The 25,704-nt window shown below is 53.4% G+C and overlaps 1 protein-coding gene across 2 annotated transcripts in view; it reads right to left on the bottom strand.

Annotated features, from left to right (window-relative positions):
- Window positions 1-25,704, bottom strand: part of Dock1 (dedicator of cytokinesis 1) — a 455,412-nt gene that overhangs the window by 403,674 nt on the left and 26,034 nt on the right. For both annotated transcript variants that reach the window (XM_047551998.1, XM_047551999.1), the window contains exon 2: window positions 5,186-5,269. In XM_047551998.1, the coding sequence (XP_047407954.1) occupies window positions 5,186-5,269 (84 nt within the window). The remainder of the gene's footprint in view (window positions 1-5,185; window positions 5,270-25,704) is intronic.

Raw genomic sequence — 25,704 nt, 5'->3', positions numbered from 1 at the left:
CCTGGCACCTCTGGCGCTGACCCCCCTGCCTGTGCCTTCACCTCCTGGGGCAGCAAGCCCGTTCCCAGAGGAAGCTGTCTTTCAATCACGGGTCCCGAGTAGGCTCCTTGTGTATGCACTGGCCCCCTCCCCTGCCTGCCTTGGATCAGGGTCTGTCCAAGGGCACCAGCAGCCTCAGATCATCAAGAGCTGCCCTGCACAGAAAACCTATTGAGAACCAATGTCCCCCTCTCCTCGGAAGGAGCCTTGCCCTGGGGCAGCCATGATCTCACAAAGCACTTCTGTGGCCAGGCAGTCTGCAGCAGGAAGCAGGGGCCCAGCAGAGGCCCACCTACCCCCTGGGGGTTTCCCTGGACTGGATTTCCCTGCCCCCCACGCGGGGAAAGAAAGTAAACAAGGGAAAACAGTGGGAGGAAGGACCAGCCAGGACTGTTTACATCAAACACTGAGTGGAGTCACTCCAACAGCAGACAGACCTGACCCCACCCGGCACCTCCCAGCAGGCTGAGTGACCAGTGTGTCCCTGCAAATGACAGGGGCCCACGGCCAGTGACCAGTCTCCTGACCACTGCACCACACCCTGACGTCAGGTGGGCATTTTCTTACCCAAACGGTCTGCAGTCCCTCCAGGCAACCTTAGAAAATCAAAACCCAGAGATAAATCCAACCCCACCACACGGAGCCAAAGGACCTCTTTGGAGAGTGGCAGAGAACACTGGAAAATGTGCAGGGGGTCAAGTCCCACCGAGTTGCACACATTATCAACATGTCAAACCCAGATGTCAAGGACATGCACACGTCACAAGAGAGGAAGCTCAGACTGGGAAGGGCACATGGCCCGTCTCAAAAAGAGGCAGTTTTAACAACTGTGGGGGAAGGAGGTTCGGACCCAGCCATGATGGTTTCAAGATAAGCAGAACATGAAGAAGAGACAGGAAGCCCCAGACTGAGCAGGGGAGCTGCAGAGTAATGTCCAGGCATCGGGCACAAGTCTGAAGGTTACCTCCTGATAGCCACAGCCGGGTCCAGAGGTTTCAGATATGCCAGCCCTGAGTCAGCACTACCTGTGACTGTGTCCACAGATGGCCAAGTGCAGGAGGGGCGGTGAACCTAATGAGCCGTTCAAGAGCCATATCTGCTCGATTTAAAGGGCTGTCCTTTACCCTATTCTTAAGTCCCTCCTGCATTTCAGCACTAACATGTCCACTGTGTTCTGTAACTGATGAAGGATTAATAAGGATAAGGAAATTTCACACAGGAGAGACAAAAGCAGCAACCAAATAAAAATAAGAGCAAACTGTAGAAACGATGTATAAAAGAAGAAACCTAAAGACTTACATGGGTGAGAGAGGCTCAAGCCCACTAAGAAAGGAAAACTTAAGCCGGGTGCCATGGTGCATGCCTACAATCCGGGCAGCTCAGGAGGCTGAGGCAGAAGGAACACAAGTTCAAGGCCAGTCTCAGCAACTTACGGAGGCCCTAAGCTACTTAGCAAGATCCTGTATCAAAATAAAAAATAAAAAGGGTTGGAGATGTGTCTCAGTGGTTGAGCGCCCCTGGGTTCAATCCCTAAGTGCCAAAAAAATTAAAAATATAAAATTTTTTTTAAAAAGAAAAGAAATAAAAACAACGTACTGCTACACAGTTACCAAGAGGGGTAAGAACAGGAACGCAGCAGGGAGTGTGGACCACAGCTGCCAGCGAGGGAGCAGTAGGCCCGGTGCACCCAAAGGGACAGTCCCCACGGCCAGAGGCCAGCAACCACCTCCAGAGAACAAGCCCAAAGACATCAGCATGCCCAGGCACAGTGGGACCGACAGGGTACGTTCGAGGCTCAGGACCCAGGGTGCGGGCAGTGTGACAATCTGAGCCCCGGGACTGGGAGGGCGTTTGCAAACACGAGGCCGACAGCGAAGCAGCTGGAGCTGCAGAGGGAGGAGCGGAGTCCCTTCTAGAGGCAGGAGGAGAGCTGAAGCCCCGTTCACCACCTCAAACACATACCCCAACGGGCGAGAACACGCGTAAACAAGAGTCCACTTCAAACAGCAGGACTGTCTCTTGGGGGAGCAAACTGTGGGGACAAGGAGGGACCTTGCTTTGCTGAACGTCAACAGATGCTACTTTTCTTTTAAATGGGCTTTCTATGCAAAGTGCACACCTACAGTTCTCTTCCCCAGGTTTTTGCAAGCATTATTCCTTCATCTAACTGAACTGTGTGCCAGAAGTTTCCTAGGTACACAAACACAGCAACAGAGGGACCCCTCCTCTCCCCCACCTTGAGCTCACACCCAGAAGGACCCTCAGACAGGCAGGGGCCAAACCACAGACCAGGCTGCAAGACAGTGTTCAGTCGGAAAGGGAGAGAATGTCGCCTGGAGAACGAGGGGATGCAAAACTGTGACCAGCTGCTCGCAAAGCGGGAGGAGGCTGGGGTGGGCGACTCTCTCGGCCGGCAGGAGTCACAGGGCTTGCAGCCTCCACGGAGGCAAGCAACTGGTCAATGAGAGGCCCGCCCAAGAGACGGGCAAACCAGTGCAAGACTCAGTGCCTGAACTCAGGGAGGCCACAGTTCAGCACAGGAAAAGAGCAGGTAATTTTGGAATAAAATATAACAGTCATTAATACTTTTAAAAATTTAATGTTGTGGCTGAACCAAAAGGACAATTTCCTAATCTTTAAGTGCAGCTTCCCCCAGTAAGGCATTCAGTCCCTGGGCACCTCGTGAAAATGAGCAGTCAGGGTCATACCAGAGTCACTTGAACACCTGGGGCTCATCCTGGCTTCTCCCATCAGGTTGTCCCTGGGCGCTGCCTGAGGGCAGGAGCCTGCAGCCAAGGGCCCCCAAAGCTCTTCCCACCCCACAAGGGCCTGGCAGGTGTCTGTCTTTGCTCTAGGCCAGGCCTAGAACAATTAACCACCACGTGAAGGTGAATGTGCTCTCTGAACCTTATTTAGTAAAGAGTGACCGTGGAAAGCAAGCCCCTGTGGGGGTGACCATCTGAAATTACGTCCCTGGAGCAAGCCTGGCCACTCCCTGAAAGGTCCCTGGAGCAAGCCTGGCCACTCCCTGAAAGGTCCCTGGAGCAAGCCTGGCCACTCCCTGAAAGGATCGCAGAGAAAAGAGAAGTTGAGGTGGAAGGCAGAAAATTTTTCTTGGAGTAGAAATGGGGACGGGGAGAACAAGCTCTCAGACGACCATGAAGCAACGTCAAGAGCAGGCGAGGTAAACAACAGAGGTGATCAGTCCAGTTCCCTGGACAATGTCCCCAAGGGTCCCAAATTTGGAACTAATTCCCTAAATGGATCTCTCTGATCAGACTGGTTAAAACCTAAACGTCAGCTGTCAAGGAAGGGAGATTCACTTCATGTTGGAGTCTTTACAAAGATGAAATGTTTTAATTTGAGGGCTAGTCCAGCCTGAAAAGAAGGCTCAGTGAAGACCCCTCAAGGTGTCGGACAAACAGTCCAGGGCCACTCTCAGATTATTTGGAAGTGCATCACAGGGGACGGCTGACATCTAAGGAGGGCCCTGATTAAAGAGTGCATTCTTCTTCCCAAGCAAGGAACAAGACTGTAGTCCCCACATCCGGGGCTCCGGGGGAAATCGTTAACTATTCAGGAATGATGTCACCACCCAGTGTTTATTACCCAGGATTTCAAGTTCAACTGACCAGCGGCAAAAATAAAGAAGATACCAGAGCATTTTCCTTCAGATCGGAAAAGTGTCTGAGATGAAAGGGTTGATCCTTAACCTCTACTTAATTTCTCTGTTTCCTCTAAGCCACAGGCAATATGTACCGAGAATAGATAAGGAAATCCAACTGTCAGCTGTCTACATTGGACACAAGCAGCCGGTGCCCTTCACAACTACTGATTCACTTGAGGAACAGCTCTGCTTTGCAGAGCTACAACTGTTTCCAGGCAAACGCCGCTGAAGCAAAACAAAAAAAAAAAGAATTGAGATAGGACTTTTTAGGGTGAGACGTGCAAACAGAGTAAGTTTTAAGTTAGCATGCATCAGAAGGGGAAAAGAGCGAAAGTCAGAGACATGCATATTTTAATGCATCTGTGCTTCTCAGAGGTCCCCAAGGACACCTGAGCCAGGCGCTGCTCACCTGGTACACAGGAGCTGAGCACAGCTCATCCTTGTGCAAAGTGGATTGTGAAGACGGAGCTGGATGTTCAATTTGTTGATTGCTATGGGATGTCTGCGATTCCCTCTCCCATTTGGAAGGGTTTAGCTAAAGCTGGTCTAAAAGCAATTTGGTTATTTAAATGATCCATCTTAATCAGTTCTTTTTATTCGCATGCTGTATGGGAATCACCCCTTCAAGCAGAAAATGAACCCAACAACAGGAAAACACAATCTTAACATCCAGATTGGAGCAGTGGCTAAAAAAATCAAGCCAGGGCTGGGGGTGTGGCTCAGTGGTAGAGTGTTTGCCTATGTGTGTGAAGCCCCGGGTTCCATGCCCAGCACTGCAGAAAATAAATAAAAAGGCAAGCCCATCATCTCTTCCCCTCCATGCAATGATAAGCACTGCATAGAAAAAAAGATGGCCTGCTCAAATAATTTGCAAAACACTAAATATGAAAACCAACTGCCTGAAAAATAACAAGGACACTGGAAAGCCATCATGACCAATAGTGCCTTTATTGAATAACTATAACAACTGCTTCATTGGACTGCATCCCACATAGCTGTGACAATCTGCTCACCCCTAAGAAAATGGGGTCACAGATAAAAAGAAAAAGAAAGGAAATGAGCAATGGCAACTGCGACTCCTCTGAGACATGCCGTTAACAAAACAAAGTGACAGCACTAAAAACCCCACGATCCACACCAAACACATCAAAGCGACAGACCAAAAATCTGAAATATCTGAAAGCTATTTTTTAATCAAGTGGTCGGTTATTAACAGTTAAGATTTACATCCACTTGCAAAATAAGGAGCCAACGAGGGTTTTATAGATGTTAAAAATAGGAATTTTTAGTTTTAGGTTGATCTTCAAGTCTTATTAAATAAAGGAGAGCTACCCCGATACCTTCAGCCCAAACAGCAGCCACCTGTAAGAAAACGATCACAAAAACAAAACATGGTGACACACGTTTTGGGCCACAGGGACTCTGAAAAAGTATTCCAACTGCCAAAACAACAGGAGCAAAGACACCAAATTAACACACCTTCATACGTTTCCAAGATGTGCACCGTGTCTCCGATTTGCAGAGAAAGCTCATCTGCTCCTCTGGCGTCGTAGTTATAAAACGCTGTTGAGAAAAGAGGGAGACACATTAATGGAGGGAGAGGTCGACTGCACCAGGATTTTTGCGCTTGCTTTTAATGCTATTTGCTCGTCAGACTGAATCACCATCTTCACCTCATTCTCTCTGACACCCACAAAAGTGGCCCCTTCCTCCGGACACAAAAGCCAAAGCCATGGTGTCCAGACATTCCTAACTCCTACAATACCACACAACTGGGATATATTTTTTTTAATGGGGCGAAGTGTATATGATGCAAAATTTGCCTCTTGAACCATTGCTAAGTGTAGGATCCAGTGACATTAGATCTGCTCACAATGTTGTACAACCATCACCCCTACCTGTTTCCAAAATGCTTCCATCCCTCCAGACACTCCGTGTCCATTCAGTGGAAGTCCCCACCTCCCTCCCCAGCCTGGCGACCTCTAATCCACTTTGGATCCCTATGAATCTGACAGCTCTCAAGTGGAATCAGCATCTGCCCTTTAAGTCTGACTGCTGTCACTTGGTGTGATGTTCTCAAGGATGCCCCAGGTTGTATCTTGTATCAGGACTTCATTCCTTTTTATGCCCGAATAATATTCCACGTCAGTGAATGTTTAAAATAAGAGAATTGAGGTCACTTTGAACAGCACTTTGTGACTTCATATGCAGTCTTTTTTTTTTTTCCATTAATAATCTTTTAAAAAATTTCCTATGACTCACTTGCACCTAGACTAAATACCCTTTGTAAACCAAACTGATAAAATCACCATATAACCAATACTGATACTAAGCCAATAGCAACGTCACAACCACAAAAGACAAAAATGCGACCCACATGAAGAAGGACTCACTGAGGGCTTGAGCACCCGCCTGTGCACCAGGCCCTGCGCCACAACACGTCAAATAGAAGAAGTCCTTGAAAGTGACGGTGATACCCAAGAACGTCTGAAACCCCAACGTTTGTCCTGACCTACAGCTAGCTGGTCCTGTTTGCCAAAGGGTCGCCCTGCTCTTGGCTAAGTCACTAAGCAATCAAGCAGTTGAGTTCAACCCCTCCTGTCCTCAGCGGTTCTGGGGAAAAAGCAGCAGGTCACCTCTGAGCAGTTACAGAGGGTTCTAGGCCCCAAAGGTACTCGGCTAGCCCACCTCAGTTAAAAAGCACAGGCGTGTGTGTACGTGCATGCGCGCGCATGTGTGTGTGTGTGTGTGTGTGTGTGCGTGTGTCTGTGCACGCATGTGTGCACACACAAAAACGGCACCTGAAAAGACGCAGCACTAGTGGAGAGCATGTCCCCCATCCTCCCAATGCCGGCCAGGAGGTGCACCCCTAGATCCCCCCAAGCCCCACACTCCAAGCAAAGCCTCCTAACACCCGTCCTCCCCGGCCCACCAGCCACACCTGCGCACCAGGGCGGCCCTCCCTCGCCCCGGCTCCCGCCGTGCTGTCCAGAATGCCAGGCCCATGTTGGCCTTGCTCTTTCGGTTCTGCACCCTGAGCAGCCCTGGTGCACCCTTCACCCCCCTGAGCTCCTTCTGCAGGCACCCGTCTCAACTCGGCCTGGGTTGAGATGCCCCCAACTAACACGAAAGCCACACCCCGTTCACCGGCCCGCGCCACCTCTGAGGACAGGCCCTGCTCAGCGGCCTCCACGCGCCCCACATTCCGCCTCTAGAGACAGACAGGTCGAGCAGGAGACCCTCTCCCCGGCGCCTGCGTGGCCGCCTGCACATGACCCACCCGCTCCATCTCCAGCTTTTCAGTCTGCAAAATAAGGACCACGACCCCCCCAAGATTGTGGGTGCCTTTTGCACCTTAAAGGTCACAATGGGGCACGAGGCTACTTCATTAATGCGACGGTTCCTGCCGTCATAGTTGGTTTGCTTCTTCTGCTGTAAGGACTGTGTAGCTTGAGCCCTTTTGGAAAAGCCAAGGCAAGGACACTTTCACACCATCACAGAAATTCGAAAATCTCCCCAAATCATACATATATAAAAATCCATTTTCTCTGGTATTTTCCTATATTCCCCCAAATTTATAAAACGTTAAGTGTCCTCAACTGACAAAGATGGTTATCAGTAGTTATTAAGTTTATTTAGCATTTTATAGTGACTCTTTAACAGGAAATAACCATACCAGGTAAAGAAGCCCAAAGCTCACGCTGAACTTCCCCGGTCCAGCACGACCACATTCTTAGTCCACAGGAGCCCTGACGCGCTTAGCATGGCTCCCACAGCAGGCCCACCAGCTTGCCTGTCCTGCTACAGATCGGGGGAGAGCAGATGCGAACGATAATAAAATAAAAGGGGCAGGTCCGGCGTGAACGCCTTGGACGTGGGCCTCTGGGAGACCCGCACAGGCCACCCTCCTCAGCAGTTCACATTCAAATGCCCGCCCCAGCCCCAAGCAGAAGCGGGCAGTGAGGATCCCACACACAGATTCAGAAACCACAAGTTCAACTATGAAATGAACCTCATGATCCATGGTTTCACAAGTGAAGGAAAAGAGCCCCAGATCAACGCAGGGTCAGCCGCAGCACTGGCGGAGCAGCCCTGGCCCTGTGTTCAAGTTAACGACTCAAGGATCAGATATGAGGGTGAACCAAAAGACTGCAATGTAAGAGTCACTGTCGAGAGGGTGGCAGACAGAATAATGTCCTCTACAGATGTCCCTATGGGAATTCCCAGAAGCTGTAAGGCTGTCCCTGACATGGACAAGGGGACACTGCAGGTGTGATGATTTCAGGATCTTGAGATGGGAATGCTCAGCCTGGGTCACCCAGTGGGCCCAATGAAATCACAAAGGTCCTCATGAGCAGGAGGCAGGAGAGACGGAATCCAGAGAGATGAGGTCCAAGAGTCACAGGAAGGAGGAAAGCAGTCAAGGAAGCAGCAGCCTCTAGAGGCTAGGGGGCAGGTCCTTCCCACAGGCCCCTGCCTCTGGGTGGTGGACGTGAGTGCAGCCGATTCCTCTTCCTCGAACCCAGTTACCTTTCTTACCAGCTCAGCTTCAGATGGACGCTATCTGCCATAAACGTACATCCTGGAGGACATCTCAGCCCTGGACAGCAGAGTCCAGTGCAGAAGCCCAACCCTGCCACGTACCTGTGACAAGTGAAGTGGGGAAGGTGCAGAGACCAGCCAAGCACGGTGCCTTCCCTGCGTGCCTCCTAAGGAGCGGGCAGCAGCCCAGAGTGATAAAGCACCTCCTTTTCCCAAAACAAAGAACTAGACCACGAGTCTCCGCCTCAGCGTATGTGCAAGGGGTTTGGAAGGGCACCGTCATCACCTCTGCTCAATCTCCTGAGCACCTTAAATACAGTCATCCAGTGATGACTAGAAAGAACTGTGACTCCTGGGTCCACAGGGAGGGAGGAAGGCTTCCACCTGCACCAGCACTGCTCACTATGCTGACGGCAATGACCAGAGTCGATGCTGTTGCCACTGCTGCTGACACAACATCAGGACACCACAAATGCCACGGGTGGTGGTGATCGTTTTCTCAGAGAGGGCTTGACTGTGTCTTTGTGGTGATGATATGATGGTGGTGATCATGGTGATGATGGTGGTGATGGTGGTGATGACAATGGTGATGGTGGTGGTAGTGATGATGATGTTGATGACGGTGATGGTGGTGATGGTGATGATAACAGTGATGATGGTGATGATGGTGGTGGTGGTGATGGTGGTGATGATGATGGTGATGGTGGTGATGCTGGTGATGATGATGGTGATGGTGGTGATGATGATGGTGATAGTGGTGATGGTGGTGATGATGATGGTGATAGTGGCAATGGTGGTGATGATGATGGTGATGGTGGTGACAATGGTGATGATGATGGTGATGATGAGGTGGGTGATAATGACGATGATGGTGATGTTGATGATGACAGTGATGGTGAAAATGGTGGTGGTGATGGTGGTGATGGTGGCGATGGTGACGATGGTGATGGTGGTGATGGTGATGATGATGGTGGTAGTGGTGATGATGATGTTGACGATGGTGACGATGGTGATGGTGGTGATGGTAATGGTGCCAATGTTGACGATGGTGACAATGGTGATGGTGATGGTGATGGTGATGGTGGTGGTGATGGTGGTGATGGTGATGACGATGGTGGCGATGTTGACAATGGTGACAATGGTGATGGTGGTGATGGTAGTGATGACGAGATGACAACAATGATGGTGATGTCCCTGATATGGACACGGGGACAGTGCAGGTGTGGTGATCATGGTAGAGGTGATGGTGATAATGACAGTGATGACTGTGATGTTGACGGTGATGATGATGATGACAAGAGTGATACAATAGCATTACTGACATCCACAGCATATTTTCATGGACTATGTAGGGAGTTCCGAGTTTCACATGTTCAAACTAATTCAACGAGGTAGACAGAGTTTGTTCTCTTTCCCTCAATCAGGGTTTCCAGCAGCTCAGAGTTACCTATCTACAAGCAGCCAATGGGGACACTGTCCAGGGTCAGGGTCAGCCTGGATGAAGGCCAGGGTCACACAGTCCTGTACAGCCTCTTCCCAGATCTCAAAGGGGAACCACCCGATCAGGGCCTCAGACTGCCCTCCTGATGGCTCCCTGGAAATCCCACATCCCGGCCTGGAGTTCTCTTGACAGCAAATACACCTGGGCGTTCACTATGGGCCACCCATGCCTAGAACACCCTGCTATGAACTTACCTCCTCCCAAGGAAAATTCCAGAAACAAAAGTTTGGTTAATAGTCAAACCCAATCAGTGCAATTCATCACATTCAGAGTAAAGGATAAAAAACTGTACAGCCCTCTCAGTGGGTGCAGCTGAAGCCTGGGATGCCCTCAGGGCAAAGCAAAAGGCCTTGACCCTCCCCACATGAGAAACCCCAGGGCAGCCCACCACCCTCCTCACAGGTGGAAACACCAAGGCTCCCACGTGCTCCGGGGCACTCTGAGCTGCCGGCAGCCCGGGGACCCTGTCTCCCTTCCAGGCTGTCTCACCACCAACACAGCCTGGCCCACCCTTCTCCACCCATGAGACCCACAGCCTCTCTTCTCCCCGTCCAGCACTGCAGTGGCATTCCTGAAGCCTCCCTCCCCAATGGGGCACCTGGCCCTGGGCTGTCTGCACCTGGCCCTGGGCCGCCTGGAGGGGGCTGAACTCTCTGGCTCAGCCTTCCGGGCCCTGGGGGCACCTGACTCCAACCTGCCCGCAATCTCACTGCCCCATCCCTCTCCCTCCCAGGCCTCCAGCAGATGCTCCTCCGCTGGGAACACCCTTCCCGCTCTGCTCTGCCACCCCACTGTCTGCAGAGGCCTGTGGTCAGTACTGCATCCTTCCCCAGATCCTAACTGAATCTCGCCTTTCCCCAGCACCAAAACAGCTGCAGGCATAACTGAAGTGAATTCTTGCTCCGAACTCTGTTGAAGCTCCTCCCACCCGCCAACCTTGCAGAGCTTACAGGTGTGTTGCTCCCATCGGATCTGGAGGGAGGTAAAAGTCCCTGACCCCCCCACTCCCACACCCCCTGCCAGGTCTCATGGGCTCAGTAACAAAAACTAAACTTAACCAGATCACAAATATCTCCTCTCAAGCGGTTTGCAAGCAAATGAAAGAAAACCATCATTTACTCCTCTTCAAAATGGTCTTGCCTTCTGCAAAAGGATCCAGGAGCTACAGATTTATTCAATCAACAGAAGAGACACAACATCGGTTCTCCCAGCTGTTTTGGGTCTTGTCTTCTCCATCCATCAAGAAGACCAAGGTGCCAGTTCTCCCCCATGGTATCCAAGGTCGTGTCCAAATCTGCTGGCTTGAGAGTGCTACTCTGCATCCCATACACCCTTGAAACAGAACTTCAGAATTTCAAGGAGTAGCTTAATAAGCTAATTGAATTCTTTCAATAAGTCAATTTGGGAACATTAATCGCTCTGTTTGTGACTTCATCCCCTTTGTCTAGTCTTCAGTTGGAATTATGTTCAAGGGCAGCATCCTCCTGGGGCTCAGGAAGATGCAGACCAGGCCCTCAACCAGATGGGGGCCAGGACCCTGTCTGTGTCCTGCAGGGCTACATTCTAAAGGGCCATCTGCCTGTCCTTGGGTTTCACAAAACAGTCTGTGCCAGCAACATACGCTGGCATGATCCAAACCTCTGTCAGCCCCTGCTCTGATCCACTGGGAGCTGGCGCTGGGGCTGGAGAGGGGAGTTGAGCCAGATGCAGCCCCAGGGCGCCGGAGCCCCACCGCCTCCCTGCTAAGGAGCAACCCTTTCACACATTGGGCCATTCAGGAAAGACTGGGTGGAAAGAATCAGAGCATTATACACAGCTCGAATGTGACCTAGGGAAAAGGCCAGACCCCAAGCCCCTGCTAGGAGATCTGCAAACAAAGCCAACCACACTGTGTAAACAGCTCAGTGACCAGCACTCCCAACAGCACGGGAGGCAGTGTGGTGCCAGGTCGCCCTGGGCCACTCCTGTACGGAGCTGGGGGCTGGCACCCAAACTCTCTTCAAAAGGAGGTGCACAGGCACCCCACTGCCTGGCGTTTGCCCCAAATCAGACTGGTGTTCAGAGCAGGCTATCAACCCCTGGGGCAGGGCTGGAGCCTCCCAAAACAAGGCCCATCAGAATCGGAGCGCTGGCCACATCCTGCCTCCTCCCAGACGGAAGGGAGCTCCTCAAGGACGGAAGCTAAGTCTCATTTACACAGGCGTCCCCTAACGCCAGAGGACAGATGGAGGGGAGGGGGAGGGCCGGAGGGGGAGGGGGAGCAGAGTCAGAGCCAGGCTTCAACAGGCCACTAGCATTTTTTAAAGATGGGATGAATGAAAATACTTAAGAATAAACTTAACCCAAGAAGCAAAAGACTTACACACTTAAAAAAACAAGACACCGCTGAAAGAGATATGAGACACCAATGGAAAAACATTCATGCCCGTCAGGGAGGAAGATGAACACGTCAAAACATCAATGTCATCTAGAGTGATCCACAGATTCAACCCAGCTCCTACCAGAAGCCCAGCAACGCCTTTCACAGAAATAGAAAATCCACCTCAAGGACCCAGAACAGCCAAAACAACATGGAAAGGGAGCAGAAGGGAAGGCCCCACACCCCTGACTTTGGTACTTCCTCCAAAGCTATACTGACACGAACACTCGCCACTGCACAGACACAAACTCGCAGAGATCGGCCCTCACATGTAAGGTCGAACAAATCAGCAAGTATGCCAAGACCTTCCAGTGGGGAGAGGACAGACTTTTCAACAAATGGAACCAGGAAAATGGAGATCCACTTAAAAAAGTCAAGTTGGACCCTCATATGATTCACAACAATTAACTCGAAATAGATAAAAAACCTAAGCATAAAAGTGAGAACTAGAAAACTCTTACAAGAAAACATGACCTTGGCTTTCATAATGATTTCTTGATTATGACACCAAAATTACAGTCAACAAAGACAAAATAACTAGGTTGGATTCCATCAAAATTTTAAAATAGTTCTAGATAAGGCAGTGCACGCCTATAACTCCAGCAACTTGGGAGCCTGAGGCAGGAGGATTACCAAGTTTGAGACCAGTCTCAGCAATTTAGCAGGACCCTGTCTAAAAATAAATAAAAAGTAAAGAGGGCTGGGCTGTAGATCAGCAGTAAAGCATCCATGAGTTCAATCCCCTGTATCAAAAAAATAATAATAATAATTAAAAATGGGTATTACTTCAAAATTAATTAATGTAGAAAAGAGACTATGAAAAGAGTAAAAGGTGATCCACAGACTGGAAGAAAATATTTGCAGATTCTGCATCTGATAAGTGATTGGTGTTCAGAGTATGGCCAATAACCTTTAGCCAATCACCAATCACCAAATCCACAAAGAGCTACCTTTCACACACCCTGGATTCTATTGCGGCTGCCATGATCTCCTCCCCTAAAAGTCTTGGTGAGGGCGTAAAGAAATTCCGAGGTGATGCTGCTGGCAGGAAAGACAGAGCCCCTCCAATGCGCATGCGCCCACAGAAGCGCAAGCAGGGCGCAAAACAGCCACCCGGGCGCCGCGTCGCCGCTGCAGTCGTCTAAGGGCCCAGAGGCGGAAGCAACCCAGGGTCACGGCAGACACGTGAAGTCACAAGATGTGGAAGACGTGTACGAGGGAGTATCACTGGGACGTGTAAGGAAGGGAACTGACAAAAGTCACAGGGGGACATCGGGAGGACACTGCGGAGCGAAACAAGCCAGGCACAAGCCGGCAAACACCACGTGCTTTCACAGGAGGTCCCCAAAGTAGTCACAGCACAGCGGAAGCACAGTTGTACTTGCTGGGGGGCAGCGGGGACGGGAGGATGGGGAGATGTGAAAAGAGCCCTGCAGACGGACGGGCGATGGCAGACCAGAACATGAATGCACTTGGTGCCCTTGAAACGCACTTTTAAAGGATGAAGGCTGCGAATTTTGTGTCCAGTGTATCTACCACCATTTTCGTTTGATGCAGTGAACAGAATAGAGACTGAGGTAAAAGGCGGATTTAACATCTGTGTTGCCAAGAACTGCGCACACCCAGGGCTCCTGTGCACACAGCCAGGCAGACGCAGCAGCCTCCACACCCAGCTCAGCGCACCAGGTTGGAACTGGGAGAAGACACAGGAAAAGCTAGGGAAGACGAGCCCAAGGTCAGAGAACCTCCCGTTAGCAGTTTGTGTGCGTGCCTGACAGAATGCCCATTCCACGCAAAAGAGACTCCTTTCAAAGTCACCCTGCAGTCCTCTTGGGCTTCCTATCTTTCCTCCTTTGCAATAGAGAGATTGTCTCCCTGCCAATAAAATCCCCTGTGGCCATATTTCATGCACTGTTTGGATATAAGAATCAAGGAACTCATCTGAATAATTAAAGAGTCGGAGCAGGGGCATGGTAGGATAAAGGAACTGCCATTTGTTATTCTGTATTTCTTTCTGCCTTTTGGAAGGAAACAGGTGGGAGGGATGGGAAAGATAAGAGTGTGAAAAGAAAAATATAAAAGGGCCTTTTCTCGGATTCTAATTGAACTGATAGACACAATTCAAAGGCATTTTAATATCTTTCTTCAGAATAAAATATCAACATATGCCTTATCCACAGCTAGCTGGCCTCTACGCAGCTAGTCCAAAAGGCCACAGTGTGGGCACAGGCAGGCTGGTGTGCCTACTGCTCTCCCAGGGCAGGAAAGGAAGCTTCCGCCTTCCTACATTTTCATAAAGTCAGTTCTAGAGTAGAAATCTACTGGTCCCCTTATTGATGAAGTTTTGCAAATCCATCCACAAATAAGAAAAGACAGCTGACCTGAAAATCATCTCCTTTTGCATTGAATTCTGCTCAGCAGCAAGGAGATGCAGAGACAAGATAAGAAGATAGAAAGGTTATTGCAAGACAGAAAGGTTATTGCAACTTGGGGAAATGCGTGCTAGTGAAAGGCCGGCGCTTTCCCCAGGTCAGGCGGGCTTGACGGGATTTTTACTGGAACCTCCCCTGGCCCACTCATCCCCAACTCCCTGCAGACCAGGCAGGGCAGATCCAGCCAGTCATGGGGGACAGAGTCCCCAGGAACAACAGGACCTGGGGCGGCCAGTGAGACAGCCGTGGGACCTCTTCAAAGCCTGACTGAGTGGAAGGCAGTCCTTCTTCCCCCTTCCTCGGTGGTAAAGCCTGGCCAGGTCTTGCGCCTCCCGGACCCGACAAACAGGTTCTGCATTGACAGCAGTAGAAACAGGAAGCCTGGGGCCCTCACCTGGCAGGTGTGAACACGCAGGAAAAAGGAAGAGAGAACAGAAAAATTGGGTTTAGGACCACTTATTTGTGATACCGGTGATAAGGTTACCACGTCACATCCCCAACTTCTCTGCCTGGACTTCTGAGAAAATTCTCAAATGATTTGTTCATCTGAGAATATTTGTTCAATTTGAGAATATGAAGCCACTCTTTCTCCTTCCTTTTTCCTTCGGCATCAAATCATGAAGTCAAATATCAATGGAAACAATAAAGAAAGGGAAGCCCAAAGGAAGGTTCTGGAATGCGAGTTTACTCTTCTTCATGGCAAAGACTGTGTGTATAGCACCAAAAATATCTGGGTGCATATCAAATCCACAAGTAAAGCCAGTAATGGACATGGGCGAATGCGGGGTGACCCTAAGCAGAGGAGCCACAGCAACTTGGGAAGGCACTGGGCACCCATGTGCCCTCCCCTTCGGGCCCCTGTCCAGAGCTGCCTGGCCCGGCCTCCAGGCCACTGTGGCCCCAGTACAAACCCCGCCCTGTCTGTGAGGCACCTCCCTGCACACCAGACAGAACTCCGCCTGGCGACAGCCCGGCTCCTCACCGCTGGGTGCACCATGAAGCAGGTGCCCAGGGAGTGTCAAACCCCTGCCCAGAGGGGCACACACAGATCCACACTCCAGGAACAGCTCCTGCAAAACTGCAGGGCTGCCAACGCTCTCCCCATCTCCCTCCATCATGCTGCCCTCCATAGCCCCACCTCTGCACCCTGCCCTCCTTCTCCCAGCCTCTGCACCCCGCCCCACACCCAGAGTGACACAAATGTTTATTAATAAGTCTGGACGGCAATTCAAGGTGGCAAAACCATGACCTGAATCCTAAGTGCACTGGGAAACACTGCGGTTTTGTTTGCCTCTGTTTCACAACTAGAAACTAAACACCAGACCTGGGTCTCGGCCAGCACAGACAACTCCCGAGGGCCGCCCAGGGCAGCCCCAACCCGGGAAAGGAGGCTCCCTTCTGCGGAGCCCCCAGGGCGCCTGCTCGCACAGTCTCATTAGCAGAGTACACACCTGGATGGGCTCCAGGGACCACAGAGACCACACAGGTCACAGGGACTCTGCTGGAGGCTGGGCAAAGCCGCTGCCCCACAGCCTCAGGCCTAGCCCACCAGGCGCTAGCCTCCGTTCCCAGGAGCACCCCCAGGGACCCTCAGAAGAGCACTGGGTGGGGGAAAGCAGTCAGGGCTGCGCAGCACCAGCCCAGGAATAAAGGATCCAAATCCAAGTCGAAAAGTCACCAGGACCCCAGCCACGCACGGCCCTGTCCCAGCACGTCACAGCCCTCCTGAGAAAACGCCCCACTCCACCTAGCGGAGCCCCCTAGCAGGGCCCTGAGCCTCCGCTTCAGCTCCACCCCATCCTCCAGTCCACACTCCATCACCCACCATCAAGTTCCAGGTGGACGTGGAAAGCAGGCTGTGCCGAAATACCCAAACACAGAGCCCTGCTGTGGCCCCAGGTGCTGGCACCTCCCTCTCAAGCTGCCCTCCCTGTGGCTGGTTCTCCAACCCAACGAAGCCATGAGCTGAAAACTGCCAAGTAAAAGAAGCAACATTCCCAGGTAGAACCGGAAGACGGTGGCGCCTGAGCTCCAACCACACACGGGGCCAAGAACAAGGGAACCTCTGCAGCCGCACGCACCCCGGCGTCTGCAGAGACATGATCGCGCAGACACTTGCAGCGGAGAGAAGCAAATGCACGAACTCAGGTGACCACTTCCATAAGATCTGGATAATTCTACATGCGTGTGCGCCAGGAGAAGAGCAGCCACGGAAAGCACCCCCAGACCCTCTCGAGAGTCTCCTCTCACGGCGCCGTTTTCTAATTTCCACTACCACAGATGAGTTCTGTCAGTTCTTGGAATCCAGATGTGTAAGTGGTATTATATGGATTTCCTTATGTCTGGCTTCTTTTGCTCCACATTTTCAGATTCACGCGTGTGTGTTCTTTTTAATCAACGAACACTATGCCCCTGTGTCAGCACATGGCCATGTGTTTATCTGTTCTCCTGTTGATGGACGCTTGGGTCATTCATCTCCAGCTCGGAACTATTACAAACAAGGTCGCAATGAACCCTGCCCCTCGAAGCTTTCTGTGAATGGGCCTTCAATCAGTGGCCATTTCTGCCTCAATTGGAAAAGCTGCATATTGCAAAGGTATCTGGGAGCAGCAACCCCCTCCCCAAGTCTGGAGGGGGCCCCTGTCATCTGCAGCTCAGAGGCAGGAGGCAGCCCCTGGGAAGGACTCCCTTATCGCCAAGGAAACATTCGGTGTCTTTGTAGTTTGTTGAAATTCTTTCTCCGTAGTGTTACATTACTTAGCTTTGATAAAATATAAAAATTGAAGATTAAAAAACAATCAAACCCTCTTTGAGAAAAACAATCAAGCCGAGCGCACGTGGGGTGCTAATGAAGAAACCTCACGCAGGCTGCTGGAGGGGCCCTCCCACCGCCCTCCGCGGCTCAGGAGCCGGGCTCCAGCCTCACTCCCTCCACGTGGGGGCTGCTCAGGTTTCCAAGCTCTGTGTCCCTCTGTGCTGAGGGAGCCCCACCTCCTCCGCCCCGGGAGCACAGCCATCTGCACGTCCCTCCACTGTGCATCCAGGGGCCAGCAAGCGACGCGCCTGGGAGTGGGGCCTCAGGGCAGAGGGGCCCCTCCACCCACGGACGGCTTGCCCCTCCCCAGAGGACGTTCTGTCCGTCCCCCGCTCCCACCCCACCCCAGCACCTCACTCAGCAGGACCCGCACTGGCCCGCTCACTTCAAAACAGGCAGGGAAGAGACGCTCCTAGGCCTCGGGACCTCAGCCTGCGAGGTCGAGGTTACCCGGAGCCGAGAGGTCAGGCCCACCATGTCCCCCAGCCCCTCAGCATCATCCCGGGCTTCCAGAAACCCTGATGGAGGCCGTGCCCCAGAGGGAGGCTGGGGGTGCGTGCTTGCACACGCGGAGGGCGAGGCTGGTGAGCGCCCAGCTGCCCGGCAGCCCAGACACTGCCCTCTTGTTCCCGAGCGGGAGAATCGACACTGGCAGTGGCAGCTGGGGCCTGGACCAGGTGCACGACGGGGAGAAGCGGCAACGTCCACACCGCGGGGAGAGAGCTCGCCCCGCACAGCTGAGGGAGGCCCGCCTGCCTTTCCCGCCGGCTTTATCATGCACGAGGTGACACTGATCCACGCCGCCTGCGGCACTGCTGCGGGAGCCAGCACGCAGCCCGAGTTTTTGGAGGCACGAGATAAATCTTTCCTTAGTTAATCACTTGATAAATTTGCCTTTCCTGGCTGGTGCCCCAAAACAGGGAGAAGACAGTGTGTGGTAACTGAGAGGCGTTCGGGGTGGGCTGCCCGCACAGTCAGGGCCAAAGATCTGCTAACAAACCTTACCTAACAGAAACACCGGCCCGAATACTGATCCAGGAGATGCATTAACACAAGCCAGCAGGCCGGGAGAGTCGGGCTCTGCCTGCAGGTCACTGCTAGCGCGGACCTTTGCCCTCCCCGTGAGCCTGGTAAACCCACCCCTGGCCAAAACCTCCTGCTCTCCAGCAGACACCACAGGAATCCCCAGCCAGCCCACCAGAGCTGGCTACATCGTTTTCAGGACCCAATGCAAAAGAAAAGTACGAAGTCCCGCCATCAAAAAGTACACAAGTTTCAAGACACCTAGGACACCCATTATTAGAAAGCAGCATCGAGGGTTGGTAAGCAGGTGAAGAAACCTCACCCCTATGCATGACAGCCGGAGCACAATTCAGCAGCCATTATGGACACTTTGATGGGTCCTCCAAAAGAAAATAATGATTCCACTGCCAAGGAATATCCCAGAAATAACTGAAACCAAGGACTTGAACAGATGCTTACATAGTGAGGTGCAGAGCAGCATTATTCCCAATAGGCAAATATCGGGGGGAAAAAATCAAATGTCTATTCACAGATGAATGGATCAAATGTGGTCTGGCCATATAATGGAATATTACTCAGCCTTCAAAAAGAAGGAAATTCTGATACATGATACAACAGAGAAGAACTTTTAAAACATTATGCTAAGTGAAAAAAGACAGACACAAATTCTGCTTCCACAAAGTCCCTAGAGTAGTCAAATTCACAGAGACAGAAGTGGAATGGTAGGTACCAGGGGCAGTGGGAGGCAGGAAAATGGAGCTCCTGTTTGATGGGTACAGAGTTCCTGATTGAGGAGATGAAAACGCTCTGGAGATGGGCAGCGGGGAGGCGGGCCAACAACATGAACACACCTAATGCCAACGACTGCAGACCCGGAAGAAGCAGGGATGACCAGCCTGGGAAATGTTAGGTTAGGTACATTCTTATCACAGTAAAAACAAGAAAAGCTCAAGATGTAAGAGTAGCGCATAGAACTAAGCTCAGGGTCTCCCAAAGGGGCCTTCATGCTCCCCAGAGGCCTCCCTGTCCAGGATCTGGTGGCCCCGTTTGTAAGGGCAGGGCCTCTCCTGCAGGGCTGCTGGGAGCCTGAGGAGCAATGTATGTCTTAATAGTTGCTTCAATTGACTATAAAAATACAGCACCACATAATAAAATCGCTTTTGCACTGTGGTAGAAATACTTAGCAAGAGATGAGGAATCCTTAGCAAGAGGCCATAAAGCCCTATTTGCTGGTTATGGAGTTCCTGCTGCAGAGGACAAGACCAGAAGAGGAAAAAGGGAGGCCAGAGGCAGCCCGGCCCCGAAACACACTCCACAGCCTGCCTACAGGGACACTGAACAGACAGGACCACTCGGGACGTTCTAAAATGTCCTGAGCAGAGAAATGAATCTGTCTCCACTGTTTCATTTTTAACCTTTAAATCTCCATCGGATTTGACATGGGAAACACGCTGACCCTGCAGTTCCTGCTGCTCCCCCAAACCCTACCCTAGTGTATCCCAAGCAGCATCAAAGCTGACTGACCACTGAGAAGCCCCAGCTCCCCTCCCACCCCAACACCAGGCAGAAAGCTCTCCTCCACCAAGACAGCATGCCGGGAAAGCTCCCAACCACAACGAGGACTGTACCACCCACACTAATTTCTATGAGGCCTTCGCCCCAAAGGCACTCGGCATCAAAGACCAGGGCTCCATCTACAGGGTACAGTGTATCAACACCAGCATGTCCAGTAGCATCACCAACAACAGTACCAGCACCACCACCAACACCATGACAGCTATCAATAATACTACCACCACCACCATCACTATAGCATCACCACTAACACCAGGACGACCATCAGTAATCACTACCACCAATACTACTACCACCATCTTCACCACCACCATCACCACTACCATCACCACCAACAACACCATGATGATCATCAATAATACTATCACCAGCAGCATCACTATAACCATCACCACACCTGCAACACCACCATCAACAGCACCATGATCACCAACACTATCATAACCACCACCATTAGCCCTGCATCACCACCACCATCCCCACCATCAAAACCACACCACCACCAGCAGCCTCATCATCACAACCATCAATATTACTACTGTCTCCACCACTATTACCACTGCCACCGTCACATCACCATCACCAAGACCACCACCACTGCCACCATCAACATCACCATCTCCACCCACATCACCAACATCAGCAATACCATTCCTACCACCAACAATACCACCACCACCACCATCACCAACACCATCATCACCACCACAACCAATCCTACCATGATATCAGCCCACCACCCACAATACCACCACAATCACCAACACCAACAGTCAACACTATCACACCATGCACATCAAGACCATCACCATACAACCGCCACCAACACCTCCTCCATCACTACACCATAACCAACAGTGATACTACTACCAACACCATAACCCAGCACTGCATCGTCCTCAACGGAAACAGCCAGAGCTAAACTGCATTCTGCACCTAGTCAAACGGAAATTCTACCAACTTCACACGCTCCTCATCTAACCCATCAACCCTGCGACGCGTTCCACACACAAACACTCCGAGGCCAAGAACCGGAGGGAGGAGGGGGTGCTGCCGCCCAGGCCAGGCGTCCCGTGACCCCACTCTGGGAACACCCTCCCTGCGCAGCTCAACAGGGCCCGCACGGCTGCCTGCACAGCAGAGGCTTCTGCGTCCCTCTGCAGCCAGCCCTCTTTGCTCCACAGCAGCTGTGACGGCCGTGTCACAGGCCTTACTCAGAAATAGCAATTCCACCAGCCCCGGGAGCAGAAGTCAGGCCGGAGAAGCGAGCACCTCTCCCTGCTGTATCTGGGCTAGGCTCCCCTGCAGGTGAGCCCGGAAGAGACTTGTGATCACAGTCACACAGTCCAACGAATGGCACATTTACTGCCCGGGAGCCCAGGGAGCCCAGGGAGCCACCGGGCATAGGGAGATTACCCACAGGGCATTCCTGCCCCCAGGGAGCTCCCGACCTCTAAGCCCCTCCCGGAGCCTGAAGCAGAGGAACACAAGCCTGACAGAAGGCTCATTAGAAACGAGGACCCCAAATCGTGATGGAGCCAGGAAAACCTGCAACAAGTAGGCACCAATGACAATGTCCTCTAACTCACTTTATGTCCCTATCACAGGACTTCTGTCGTCCTGCCCACTTCACAGGTGGAAACACTGAGGCCCAGAGGTGACGTCACGGTGTTGCTCAAGGTCACAGGTCTAGAAGTCGGGAGGAGGCAGGTGCTGGGCCCGGTTCTCCCGACCCCTGCCATGTGTGAGGACGTGCCCCACTGTGAGGCTGCGTGGTCCCCAGGTCCATGCTAAAGGACAGCCTCCTCTTCCTCCCTGGCCAGACCCCCTTGGTGCCCCCTGAAGAGCTCGTGTAAAGTCGGCCCAAGGTGTCACGACAAAAGTCACACAAAATATCCTCCAGTACCACACAAGGACTGTCACAAGCAGACCTTGTCACAGAGTCCTTTCTAGGTGACATATTTTCCAGAAATATGCTTCCCCTCCACGTCCCCCCTGCATCGGTCAAGCACCTACATGTCTGACACAGATTTAGTCACGCAGAGGAGGACGTCCAATCCCCACGCTCTGGTCTCACAGGGAGATCCGTCCACGTCCCAGTCCCGCCCCTGCCCCCTGAAAGAAAGCAGGCCGGCCACCCAGGCCTGAGGCAGGCAGGGCCCAGGGACTGGACCCCATCCGAGGAGCCCCTGTGCCCACCCCCGCTCAGGGTGCCGGGTGCTGCTGGACGGTGCTATGGTTTGGTGTGCGGGCTCCCCCACCAGAGGGTGGGTGCTGAATGGGCGACAGTGACGTGGTCAGCGCCAGTAGCTGGAAGCGGATTGATCCGCCTGCTGGATTTGAAAGCACTGCTGTTCTGGGTGGTAACTGCGGGCAGGGGCGACTGAAGGAAGCAGGTCACCGGCCGTGCCTTTGGGGGTCCTGTTTTGTCCCTGGCACCTTGGTTTCTCTCTGCTGTCATGAGCTGGGCAGCTTTCCTCTACCACGCCCTCCCCCACGAGGTCTGCCTCACCTCAGGCCCAGAACAATGGGCTGACCCACCGAGGACGGAACTTGTGAAACGTGAGCCCCAAATAAACTCCTCCGCCTCTAGGGGGCTCCTATCAGGTGTCCGGGTCACTGCAATGAACAGCCAACACAGCAGGCCAGCTGTGCACAACAGCTCAGGGCTGAAGGGGAAGTAGGAGCTGAATGTTTGCCAAACAGCAGGTCCACTCCAAGGGGATGCCTTTCTGTAATCCACAGAGGCTCCGCAAGACTCGGGGGCTGTCCAGAGAGAGGACCACATGAGAGTAGGAGCCGGGATGTGTCAACCAGCGTCCAAGACCCAGCACACTGGGCACCCCAGTAAATATCTTCAGGACTCAGCTGAAATGCAAGGGTAGAGAGGGCCCAGGCAGCCAGGCAGGGAATAAAGCGTCCGCAGAATGCACAGCACTGCCCAAATACAGAGGGCTGAGGTCCAGCAGGGAGCCAGAGCACCCCAGGCCACGGCCAATGTCTGGTGGTTAGAGGGAACGCGGCCTCAGGCGGGAGGGGGCGGGGTCTCATGGGGACGGGCCCTGCCCTTCCACCCAGCCCCACACTGACCCCGGCCTCCGCACAGGCTGCGGGGCGAGGATGGGAAAGCCAGCCAGAGGGAAGAAAGGAGCCCAGGCAGAGTCCCAGGAAGCCTGGGGTGGGTGCAGAACAGCCAGGGGCACACCTTCCGGGCTCCGAAGGGCTAGGCCTCCTGGAGGCCAGCCTCTGATTCAGGGCGCTCAACTCTCTGCTGCATCCACGTATGTCCTGAAGGTCACACGTGGGAAGCCAGGTCCCCAGTGCAACCGTGCTGAGCGCTGGGCTCTAAGAGGTGGTTGGATCAGGAGCGCTTGGTCCAGAGAGGGAGGGGCGCAGGGAGGTGGGCTGGTCATCAGGAGGCCCGAGGGAAGGGGCTCCGCCTCTCCGGCCGCTGGCTCCCGCGCTCCTCCGGCTGCTCCCTGCTCCCTTCTTCCCCTGCACCTTCCACACGGCAGACGAGCACGAGGCCCTCGCCAGGCGCTGGTGCCCCAGCTCTGGGCCCGTCAACCTCCAGGAAGATGACAGGTAACGTCTTTATAAATCCCCTCAACAGTATTTTGTTAGAGTGGCACCTGGCAGACTAGGCCATTCCCACCCTAAGTCGGGGACCTTTCTCTCGCCCGCGGCCCAGGGGCATCCTTGCAGCCCGGCCTCTCCCGGCCTGTCTGCAAGCTGGGCAGGCTGGACAGCAGCTCTGGCAGGCCTGGCCGGGTGCCTGCCCGCTTGTCTCTGCCGCTGCCAAGCTGAGAAGGCCACGTCTGTCGCCAGCCGTGAAACAGGAACAGGGAACAGGACCTGACCCTCACTCTCCAGATCCCTTCACGAAGCACGTGTGACCCCAGCAGTGGGCCTGTGCACTGGGCCCCAGCCGGAATCAGCCCCTACAGCGAGGAGGGTGCAGTCACAACAGAGGAGGGAGCCATCGGGACAGATGAGTGACCCCACTGTGAGCGGCACACGCAGTGGGACAGCATGCACCGCGGGGGGCGCCAAACCCTGCGTGAGCCGGAGGGACCAGGCCGTGTCAACACAGCAGCCCGTGGGGTCCCGGGTGCGGTCCTGAGTGTAGGCACAGCCAGAGACGGGAAGGAGATCAGAGGTCAGCTCCCAGCGGGAGTTTAGACCACCCTTCCTTCTTTGAAAATACAATCAAAAATAAACACCTGCCTTCAGGATTCAAGAGGACACTTTTCACTATGGGTCACTGTTCTGGTCCACTCCGGAAGGCACACTGGGGTGGCCTTGTTCCCCAGCCTCAGGGAAGAGGGGCCTCTATGGCAGCTGAGGTCCTGGGGTCCCCTGAGCAGGGCAGGGTTCCCACACAGCTACTCCCACTGAGAGCCTGGCAGGCCACACAGTGGCCAAGACGAGGCGCCACAGCGCCGTGCTGTGACCGCATGGCCGCCTGTGGGCACGGGCACAAGCACCAGCACCTGGCACCCTTCCCTGGGCTGCCTTCAGGACTCGAGCCACCCTGCCAGGAAATGCCCAGGAGGCCTAGAAATGACTGACAGCTGCAGGAACAGAGCCAGGCCCCTCTCCCTAGGCGGGTGGGGTCCCACTGCCAGCCACACTCCAGAGCTACGTGGCACCAGCCTGGGCACCACCCTCCACTGCACCATCTCTCTGCAGGGATGGCCTGTCCCCGTCCCATGAGGTCCCCTGCCCTCCCACAGGCCGCCCAGAGCCTCCACCTACCAGTCACTCGACGGTCCCCAGCTCACACTCGAATCGTAGGGACCTCACTGGGGACATGTATAGAGCACCCCACAGAAGAAAGTGCCACCCGTACCCGTGGACATGGCCCTGCAGACGCCCACAGTCACAGAAGGTCAAGCACCACACCAAAAGGAGGGGGGAAGGAGACAGAGACAGGAAGAGATGAGAGAGAGGGGGTCAGAGAGAGAGAGAGGAAAAGGGAGAAAAGGAGCCATGGGGGGGGGGGGACGCCAGCAAAGGGCACCGGGGACAAGACGGTCACCAAGCACCTCTGCACAGCAGCTGCAGGATCCGCCCTGCAGCCAGACTCCACAGCAGGACGCAGCAGGGCAGGGAGGCAGTGGGAAGTCCGCTCCAGCGAAACCCCGCTCCAGCCAGAGCCCCGCGCTTGGCCCCGGGCACTGCGTGCGTCCAGCAGCTGCTGCGCGACCCATGCTCCTGCACGGTGCCCCTGCTCCCAAGGCAGTGCTGCCGGTCGGTCCCTGGACCCCAGGCCCATGGGGAACCCAGGAACAGCACTCAGGTGCTGGCTGGAAGCTGCCTCGGTGTCCTGGATGCTGCCCTCCCATTTCCCAGAGGAAACGGGGCGTGGGGGGGGGGGTGTTGAGCAGGTGGCAGTTGTGCAGTCACCTGGGATGGTGATGCTGGATCCAGCTGCCCTCACCTCTAACTCCTCGGGATGTTTACTGCTGGTGTCTTCAACTAACCCACAGTGACTGGCTTTTAAAAACAAACCAGAGGGCTGGGGAGATAGCTCAGTTGGTAGAGTGTTTGCCTTGCAAGCACAAGGCCCTGGGTTCGATCCCCAGCACCGCAAAAAAAAAAAAAAAAAAAAAAAAAAAAAAACCAAACCAGAGAGGGCAAGCTTGTCTGAGTGCCCAAAGGCCCTTGTCAGGGCACAAACTGTGCCCT

The sequence above is a fragment of the Sciurus carolinensis genome, chromosome 5, assembly GCF_902686445.1.
Source record: "Sciurus carolinensis chromosome 5, mSciCar1.2, whole genome shotgun sequence".
In the NCBI taxonomy this organism is placed as follows: domain Eukaryota; kingdom Metazoa; phylum Chordata; class Mammalia; order Rodentia; family Sciuridae; genus Sciurus; species Sciurus carolinensis.
This window is presented reverse-complemented; position numbering and strand designations above follow the sequence as displayed.